At 35.6% G+C, this 10,706-nt stretch overlaps 1 protein-coding gene across 1 annotated transcript; it reads right to left on the bottom strand.

Annotated features, from left to right (window-relative positions):
• Positions 1-2,933: 2,933 nt before the first annotated feature.
• LOC140136557 (actin, cytoplasmic-like) lies at positions 2,934-10,486 on the bottom strand. Its single transcript, XM_072158256.1, has 5 exons — positions 10,371-10,486; positions 6,948-7,084; positions 6,485-6,721; positions 4,072-4,318; positions 2,934-3,636 (listed from the first exon to the last, which is right to left on the bottom strand). Exons 2-5 carry the CDS (start codon positions 7,074-7,076, stop codon positions 3,176-3,178), a joined length of 1,074 nt encoding a protein of 357 aa, XP_072014357.1. The 5' UTR covers positions 7,077-7,084; positions 10,371-10,486; the 3' UTR covers positions 2,934-3,175.
• Positions 10,487-10,706: the final 220 nt, after the last annotated feature.

Raw genomic sequence — 10,706 nt, 5'->3', positions numbered from 1 at the left:
GAAGTCAATGTTGTCAAAATCTTAGGTATCCAGATCAGCTCTGATCTCAAATGGGACACATACATAAGAGATGTAATAAAACGAGCATCTAGCAGGTTATATATGCTCACTACGCTTAAACGGTTCAACCTTCCCGTTAGAGACATGATTTCTGTTTATGTAGGTTATGTTAGGCCACTGTTGGAGTACGTCGTGCCAATATGGCACGGTGGTATCACAAGGGAGCAATCTCTTGCAATTGAACGCATCCAAAAACGAGCGTGTAGATTTTATTTTAGGTCTGACCAGACAGTCATCTTATGAGGAGGAGCTCCAAACTTGCGCACTTGAGAGACTTGCACAAAGAAGAGAAAAAAATTGTCTTGAATTTGCTCAAAAACTCATGGAATCCGATTATTTTCGTGAATGGCTCCCTGAAGAAAGGGTGAAAATGCATGGCCGTGAGCTTAGAAATGGACACAAACTTACTCTTCCTAGGTGGCGCACAAGTAGATACCGTGACAGCCCAATTCCTTACATGGTCAACCTGTTAAATAATGCTTAATAATTATATGCTATGGTATATGTCATTTGAACAATGTAATTTTAACTTATGTGCAATATTGCTCTTGTGTTTATTTATGCTTTAGATTGTATTAACAGCTCATTGGTTATGTTTTTTGTCCGGGGACTAGGCCCCTCTTTGCAAACCTTTCCTGGGGTCTTTTGTCCTCTCTTTTATAAGACTATGTGCTCTATTCCAGCTCCTCATATGGTCGGGGGGGCGGAGTTTGGCCCATTCGGTCTAATGTGTGTTATAATTTTGTTCTTTAATATCATATTTATTGCATGTTGTATATTGTATATTTTTATATGTGAGCAGCAATTCAGCTTTTAGCTGCGAGTGTGTTTGAATAAACCATGAATAATAATAATAACTGTCACGGTAGATTGCAATCATGCTTTTGTTGAATGCATTTGAGCAGTCCGCCATATTTACGGGATGATACGTCACATGCAAGGCCTTGCTGCACTCGGACTACTGCACTCCGCCATAACTACGGTGAAGGACACCGGTTCAAATCCTTTGTTTGGAGCCAATCGATAAAATAATGCAGGGCCTCTATAAGAATGCCGTATAAGAAAGATTGTGGCAAAACTACCATGGCTACAGTGTTGCCAGAACATGGCAAAGAAATCCCCAAGCCTGATAATGACATTGACCATGTTCATCACGTGAATGATAACTATTCATTTCATCATCACCGTAGGCCTAATCATCGGACCAATGTGTTCAAATTTGCCTCTCCTGAAAACTTTGCCCAACGGTTGGGAAAAAACCCAACAATCTTACACCCAATTGGGCAATATTTTAAACAAAACATTACACTGTAGAACTATGTTTTATCAAGCAAACTGTTTTGAACTCACTTCCAAATAACCTTCGTATCCTCAGACTTTTGTTATTTAAACGCCAGCTTAAAACCCATCTCTGTAAATTGATTGTTATTATATTTGTTTGTCATTTTCGTGTTTTTGTGGGTGAGGTGCCATTTGTTTTTGTCTGTTTGAAACTGCTTTTGAAAACCCACCGAAAGTCATGATGAAGCAGTCAAAACAATACAAGGTTTTTAAACATGGAAGTTTATAAAAAACCCTTAAACATGTGCTTGTTAAATAACCTAAAAGAAAAAACATTTGTGACAACAATGAGCCTTGCATTGAAAGACATGGTTAAAATGTGTTGAGTACCACCCCAAAGTTTCCCTGCATACACACCCCACTACCACCCCACACACCCCTGCACACCACCCGCACCCCAATAGGCGTATATATTTCATACCGATACATAATTATTAAATATTTATATGGCGCTAAATGATGACAAATGGGCCTACATGTCAAATTAAAAAAACAAACGAACACAAGTACCAAATCTGAATGGTGTAAGGAAAATGCCAACCTGCGATGTGGGGGTGGGGGTGGTCATACAAAATTCACCTGGAAAATTACAAAAAAATCCCAAATAATAACACGCTAATCTTGCTTTAGGTCTGGATCGTGGATTTTTCCATGGACCTCGTGCGACGTCTCTTACTAAAGACCGACCTAGGTAAACAAACAAACAAACAAACAAACAAACAAACAAACAAACAAACAAACAAACAAACAGACAAATGGTTGACATAATCATAGAAACCATATATTTTGCCATTGCATTCTATCACGGGAGCAGATATCCAAAATTCACCGAATTTTCCAGAGCACCCAAATGGGAGATTTGGGCTACAAAATCGCTGGTCGAGTAATCCTTGCTTTCAATGCAAAAGGGACCTGGATTACAACAATGGAATTATCGACTATTTCTGCTGCTTGCTTTCGAGATAAAGTACTGAGTTTGACATGTTAGGAGCATGATGTGAAAAACGGTAAAATCAAAACAGAAATTCTGACAAAACTATAATAGACAGACCCGCACGATGTGCCTTACAGAGGTGGGAAATATCTTTCTTTAGCGAACTATATTAGTTTGAAACGCTAAAAAAAGAATTCCGAAAAAACCTCGTGGACGAAGATCTTACACTAAAAGACACAATTTCATGCCTAATTTTAGCACCAGGATTAAAAATGTATATCCAAGTACTATGTTTTTAACTGACATTACTGAAGGAAAAAAATGTTGCTTTATATTTGACCGAGAAAATTAATTTTATAGCAAAAAGGTGTATCTCTGAATTGTGCTGATTTTAACATGTATCGATCGACCTTAAGCGCGACTATGCATAACAAACGAATTTTTGACCAGCGTTCAGAGTGATATAGGCAAACGTTCCTTAATCTATGTAGCTTTTTTATGAAGTTATTTGATCCATTAACCCAGAGGAATTGTTCATTTAATCCATTTATTTGGTTACATTTACCAACAAATTAATTTAACAAATTATGGACTTAAGCTTCATCTGTACAAGCTTCAGATACTATTTCTTCAATATAAATATTAGATTTGCAACATTATTTGCGGTTAAAATTGATATCAAACCCTCATTTGCTAGAATTCCAATCTTTAGTGGAGGATAAAATAACTGTAACATGTGCCTTTAGTCTTCAGTGAGTAACAAGATGCAAAAATGAAAGCTTGATGCTGATTTGAAAACACACCATGCAATTTATATACGCCCCAAAATGATTAAAATTGTTAAAAGCACTTCTTATGAACAATGTATGGACCATTTTCATCATATTCTTGCTTACTGATCCACATTTGCGGGAAAGTGGAGAGTGAAGCCATTGCAGACCCTCCGATCCACGCTGAATATTTACGCTCTGGTGGTGCAATTACTTTGATGCTGCTTATTGAGGTTGGCGCTAATGAAGTTATTTCTTTCTGCATTCGATCGGCCATTCCAGGGAACATAGTTGACCCTCCAGACATAATAATGTTCGCATATAAGTCATTGTGAAGATCAACATCGCATTTGTTGATACTTTCGTAAGTGATTTCATGAATACCGGTGGTGTATTTAGTTCCAACCAAAGATGGCTGAAACAAGGCTTCCGGGCAGCGAAATCTCTCATTATTCGCCTGGCGCTCTTTTTCAAAATCGAGAGAGACAAAGCAGAACTCCTCCTTCATTTCACGTAGCTGTATTTTTTCACCTGAAAAATGTAAAGTTATAAATAAACGTTTGAAGAAAAAGGATATTGAAATATAACACAATTCAATTGCAGAAGCCAAAGACCATTTTAATTACTTCTCCAGGCATTATAAGCACTTTACTTCAATCAACCCCTGCTATTTGTAGTTTCAATAGATATAGGTCTACTCTTTCCAAAAACTTTCCAAAAACCAAAAACAGGTACAAACATTTACAAATTGGCGTCACAAGGGCCTTTAATCGACCGAAACCTCGAAAATCAAATTTGCCCCCACATTAAATTTAAAAATCACGTAAACTACACCTTTTGTAGTATTTAAGAAATGTTAGGTAAATGTAGCCTACTTCATCCTACAAACCCTTTGACCTATCAATAAAAATGCATAATATATAATATACATGACAACTCGGGTCCCATTAAATTCACCATACTAACCTGCTGTTCTAAAATAGCGTCCTTGTTCCGTAAGAATTCTTTCGAGATATTCAGTTAAGTCACGACCAGCAAGTTCAATTTTAGTTGCTGCGTGAGGTAAAGAATATCCTTCGTAGACCGGAACAGCAGAAGTAGCCCCATCACCTGAGCTAACAACAATACCTGTTGAACGACCACCTGCGTAAAGTGACAGCACGGCTTCATTTGCGACGTAAACAGCTGGGCAGTTAAATGTTTCGAACATGGTCTGAAATTATTGAAAGAAAAGTTGCACTTAAAAGAACCACACAACCATGTTTGTCCATGAATTATTACATAGGCAAAGGACACAAGATGTTGCAAGTATACCTACTTCGACTTTTAATTAAATTTACAAAGTTTTGTTACTATGAAATGACCGTCATGTAAAAGCATCTATGCAATTGACGCTAATCTGGGAAATGGTGTCATTAGTATACTCAACAAAATAACTGGAAGTACTAGACACAATATCTGTGGCCTAAGCAACATCAATTTCCTTTTCATCACATAATCTATGTACCCTGTGAATGTCAGGCCCACAAATTTCGTACCCGAATTCCACGTATTCCTGAGCAATCTGCTGTGACATAACTCAACAGGTGGTACATTACCACCAGTGGCGGCAGAGGCATTACAATTTAGGAAATATATTTTTTGTTGGTATATAAGGAAAATTGCGCGAAAAAAACAAACAATTTCAGACTATTTTATACTGTAATATTATTGTATTTGTTTTTAAAGATTTGAACCATAGATGACATTTCATCGCGGATGATCCTCTGTGAAGCTTTGACATGCTACCCTCATATTGAGGATTATTTTTAAGTCAAATCAGCACCAACGTTAAAGTTTGACCCCTAAATCAGTTTTGACCTCGGATGACAATAAATTTTATTCTTTTCATGTTACCCTCATATCGAAGATTATTTTCTCCAAGTATTATAATTATAAGCCCGATCAGGCAAACTTGAATGTTTTGAAAAAATATTTTATGCTTCGGGTTTAATCGGAATGAATCATTAAATGTCGGTTTGAAAAGGTCTATAGACTAGGTTTAATAATCTTAACAAATGTACTTCCTTCAACAAACTTAACACTTTGATGAATCAATAAAGATGTATATAGTATACAATTCTGACAAATCGGGTCCCATTAAAATCAGATATTATTTTTTTCATGTTCCCCTTATTTTCACCATGTATTATAAGCCCAATCGGGCAAACTTTGTCCTCGGTTTGATATTTACAAATATTATTGTATTGTACAAACTGGACATTCCGAATTTAAGTAATATATATTATTAAAAAAGATTTTAACAACATTTGCCTCATTATTAATGATTTTAACTACATTTGCCTCGTTGCAATACCATTAGCTTTGAGGGTTTCAGCAGATATCTTGTCCATATACGTATTGTAAATGGCTGGCTGGCTGGACCTGCACTACCTTGAAGATGGGATATTGAATATGGAACAAATAAATCTCTTGGGAACTCAGTTTTCAGATATTTTGTCTAAATAGTCGTGCCAGCAATTCATGACACCTTTGGTGATGTAGTCTTTGTCAAAGACTACTCACGATCGAGGGGGTAAGCGGCGAAGCCCCGAGTTTTGATCGAGTGGGACAAGCGGTGAGGCCGCGAGTGGAGCGCCGATGACGCAACATAGCGCCGAAGCCGCGACAGAGGCGAGTATATCTCCCCTCCCCATGGGTAACATACAGTGTACTTCGGTTATATTTATAAATGCGCTTTTATAAATACGCACGGGACTCATGGGCAAGACATACCAAGACCAGCAAGCGTGACTTAATTCTCATGCATTGACCACTATACAGAAAAGGATAGGAACTCTTTAGATAAATATCATCAAATTTAAGTATAGAATAGCTAAATTATTACACATGGAGGAATTCAGAATCAAAAACAACATTTTGAAAGTATTTGACGATGGACAAAAATATTCAACGACAGAAACGTTTACAATATAAGCACAAAGTTGAACAAAACAGACAATTTTGCTGCATGTTGTCCCGCCTTTGCATTCAAATGGATAGAAAGAACATCCGCTATGTATATAGAAGGTCACTTTGAGACGTACTCCTCAAGCTGTTATAGCAGCGCGGAGGTGGTCACGTGCGAATTTATAAAAGCGCATTTATAAATATAACCGAAGTACACTGATATAGGTTACTGGGGATGGGGTTGTTTTGATAGTAGCGAGTTTGTCTTTGGAAGTAGATGGAATTCTCTTCTTATCATCGCCTAGTTTTTATTCTTTTAAAAAATCATGCAGGGGCAAATTTTGATGTATAATTGATATAATATTAGTTATTATGATTGGAGCTATCTGGATTGTAATATTAATTTTAAATATTGTTTAATATTCCTTACTCTTGTCATTTTTTCTCTATTATATTTAGGATTCTGTGGAATCTCTGTCAGCAATACAGGATGCTCTTCTGGAGCCACCCGGAGCTCGTTATAGAATGTGTGATGCCAGATTGTTTCCATGTCGTCCCAGTTGGTGACAATACCGTGTTCAATTGGGTACTTTAGAGTGACATGGACTCTACTGTTCTGAGCCGCATTCCCAACGTATACAAAATTATCTTGCCATTCATTTGATTTCTGTATCAAGGAAGACAAAAGAAGTAGAAGATAATTATTATTGCGAATAAGACCCACGTGAAATACTACGGTGACGCTTATATTGTAGGCCCTATCCATTAAAGAGTAAATATGGTAAGCATACACTTTTCTTATTATTGATATCAGGCTCATAGGTAGTCTTATGACTTATATTTACTAGTTATAGGAACTGCTAAATAACTATATTATTAAAAAATAATCTTACCCGGTGTCGGGGTTTTCCACTGACGACAGAAGGAAATACGGCCTTCGGATTCTTGTCTCCTGCAAACCCGGATTTTACCATACTGGAACCATTGTCTATTACAATAGCTTGAACTTCGTCGTCGCACATGATAATTACTGCAGTATAAATTAAACACAACAAAATGGATCCCAGCAAACACAAAACGTTTTCGACATCATTCGCAAAAGGTTATAAAAGGTTGTCAGAAAACGTTTAAATGTCGGGTTATATAAAGGGTATAAAAACGTTTTAATAACATTCCAAAAACATTTTTGAAAACTTGATACAAAACATTCTAAACAGAATGTTATTTTCGGTTGAAAAACATTTTGCGAAAAATGTTTGCCCAAAATATTTGCAATAACGTTTTAAAAACGTTTTCATGACCTTTATATAACCTGACATTTAAATGTTATTAAAACGTTTTGAAAAAACATTTTAAGAACATTTCTGTGTTTGCTGGGTGCAAATATTTTAACATAATGTTATTTAAGTGTTGACAAAATATTTGGCAAAAAATGTTTGCAAAAATAGTTTACAATAACATTTTTGAAACATTTTAAAAATATTGTTGTAGTGTGTTTTCATACAAAACGTTTTAAAACGTTTTCATGACCTTTATATAACCCGACATTTTAATGTTATTAAAACGTTTTTATGTAAACCAAAAGCCAAAATATAACTTATTAAAAACGTTTTTAAAACGTTTTTGTGTTTGCTGGGATGTTATATATTTTGTTTTGAATATGATATGATATGATATGATATGATATATATGATATCACATCATATCATATCATATCATTTCATACATAATCTGCCTATGAGTGATATTAGAAGTATAATCACGAGGTGAAAGATGAATTGCTCCATTCTATACCAGCCAGGACGGCGAGTGGAATACACCAATCTAAAACAGTAAATAAGTGTTTTAGAGCACAATTCAATAACATTTCAAAAATATTTAATTTTTACCACACAACGCCAAGTTCTGCCATGGCTTATTTAAATTTATCCAAATATACCCGTAACTTAATCGGCGAGCATGAGGTAACGTACGCACAAATAGCATCCCCAACCTTAACCATCGTCTGACTGAACTATTTTTTGTAACAATACATTTTCTTTAATGAACGTTTTAATACTAATGATTATACTTGGTAACAATGAATAGTAATGGGTCCCCTCTGTCCAGAACAAGTATAAACATTCATCATACGTCACTATGACGTCACAATGGGAGCGCGCCACCAGGGAAGTCGAAAGGAAATGATCAAACCAAAATACCAAGTTTTTGGTCCATGTAGTTTTTTTTTATAAGAACTTCAAACCCCCTAATCTCGACGTTCAATATGCCCTGCCTTACACAGGGATAAGATTTGTTTTCTCTAAAATTAGTCCAATATGGTGGCGGGTGGGACTCTATTAGTTTGCAAGTCTTTACTATCAAGGCCGCAATCCAGGCAGGATTGAGACTCGAGACTTTCATAGTAAAGACTTGCAACTAATGGAGTTCGAATTAGAAGAGCTCTGCAGGGCATGAAAGCAAGGTGAATCGTTGCAGCAGACAAGCAAGCGTGAGGAAGCGACAGCGATTAACATTATACTGATAGTATAGTATAGCTCTCTCTATATACGTGTATTATACTTTTTACCCCTGTACCTTTGTATATTGTGTACACATAATATTGATAGGAGACAGGGGTAAAAAATGGTAATATAGTATACTACCAACTTTCCCCCCTATTTTATCAAATTCGCTTCCCTCTTTTAAAAATACCCCTTTCTTTATAACTATGTATTCACTCCAAACCACTTCTATACCCCTTATAGCAAAAGTGACTGAATTGAGTTGAATAATGAACCATTTGGTCGGTGCTATTAACATGGGTAATTTTAAACAATGGGGCATTTGAAGTTTTATTGTAATTTATTTATTCTGAAATCTTTCATGATAGGCATAAAAGTTAATTTTATGCAGTACAAACTTGATGTGTGCGAACATGGCAAAAAGTGGCCTAACTCGGGCGATAAAGTAGATTCGGGCATAGCGTTTGAACCTGATCTAGTAAAGAAACCAAGTCAAGTTTTTCTGTTAGCTACGATGTTACTGAATCTACTACGTATAACATTGTTGCCATGATTTCTGTTATTTTTTTAAAGCGAAATTGCAATTGTATAATTTTTATTGTTGAAGTCTGTATAATGTTGGCAGGATCAGGCAGAATTCATGTAGAGGTATGCTTTTTGTTGAACTGTCAACACTTACATTATTTTTTTACCACACAGTGGTTAAAAGTGACAGATTGCCACATGTTGGAAGTAAAACATGGCAGATTTTCCCTGCGATGGACCTACTTTCTTTATATTCGAGAAAGTTCGGCTTAAGTTCATATTTTACGGTTTGTTAGGTTTTAGGGACGCACCATTAGATATTATCGGGGGGGATAGGGAGTTTTTTAAAAAAAAAAGTTTTGCATCAATGATGAGTAAAAAAAAATTTGCCTCACTGATGAGTAAAAAAAAAAAAATTTTGCCTCACTGATGAGCAAAAAAGAAAAATTTCCCTACCCAGCTCTGTATAAAGGTATACATAAAAATCGAAAAAAGACAACTTCGCCGCCAAAGGCGGCGAAAAAAAAATTTTTGCCTCCAAAGGCAGCGAAAAAAAAAAATTTCTCCAACTTCGGCGGCAAAAAAAAAAAAAATTCTGCCTGACCAAAACTCCCTAGCCCCCCCGATAATATCTAATGGTGCGTCCCTTAGATATTTTGCGTTGGTGTAAAATTCCATTGTTGTGTTTCAGTGGCACGTGCCAGAATAATATAACATTTACATATACCAGTATACAAGTCTCAGCACAAATTTAGAAGATAGAAATATCCCATTGACACAATAATGGAATGAAAATGACATGGATTGGTTTCAATTTCCATGCATAGGAATTTAAGTAATTTGATTGTGACTTTATATACATTTTATGTGTTTTTTTATGTCTTTTGATTTAATTAAATGTAAATGTACTATATGTCATGTAATTTGCACTACGGGCCAGGAATTGAAATAAATTAAATCTGAATCTGAAATCTGAATGAAACATACTTAACTGGTTTCTGAAGTTTCGCGCTATTTGGGAAAACAACAAATTCAAATTTTAAAATTGACGAAAATAACAGTAGTTTGAGTTATATATATTTATTGAGCCTCTTAATGAATAAAATAAAGCAACAGATTCAATACCCAGCCAAAGTCAAAAACGTTTTCATAATATTTTTTAAATGCGCGCACATGTTTCTCGAGTTATGTTAAGGTTATACATTTTTTTTTCATTTTTTCAAACAAACTTAGTTGTACCCTAACTGACAATAAAAGTCCAATGTTTATAAGTAAAAAGAATCTAACCTTTGAGTCCAACAAGAAGTAAGTGAAAAGTACGCACAGGAGATTTGGTAAACGTCTGATTCCAAACTTTCAAATTCGATTCAAAATCACGGAGTATCTGGACTGCACTTGTAAAGTAGACGCGATGCTCAACATAATGAACCAATTTTGCCAAAGGTCTGATATTTATAGGCAAAATTATCTTTCATTTTCCATATTAAAGTTTTTCTTTCTCAGAAACTCCTTTCAAAACATTCTTGCACGTAGACCATTGTCTTTACCAGTGAATGAATGCTTAACCTAGGTAGATGTCAGCCTCATCCCCACCTCATCCCTAGTTGCCTATTGTTAATGTTG

The sequence above is a fragment of the Amphiura filiformis genome, chromosome 16 (genome assembly GCF_039555335.1).
Source record: "Amphiura filiformis chromosome 16, Afil_fr2py, whole genome shotgun sequence".
Taxonomy (NCBI): domain Eukaryota; kingdom Metazoa; phylum Echinodermata; class Ophiuroidea; order Amphilepidida; family Amphiuridae; genus Amphiura; species Amphiura filiformis.
This window is presented reverse-complemented; position numbering and strand designations above follow the sequence as displayed.

Coding starts and splice junctions, on each gene's coding strand:
- LOC140136557 (XM_072158256.1), bottom strand. CDS start 7,076: ATGTGCGACGACGAAGTTCAAGCTATTGTAATAGACAATGGTTCCAGT. Junction 6,722..6,947: donor GTGGAAAACCCCGACACCGG/GTAAGATTATTT, acceptor TCCTTGATACAG/AAATCAAATGAATGGCAAGA. Junction 3,637..4,071: donor ACGCTATTTTAGAACAGCAG/GTTAGTATGGTG, acceptor TACATTTTTCAG/GTGAAAAAATACAGCTACGT.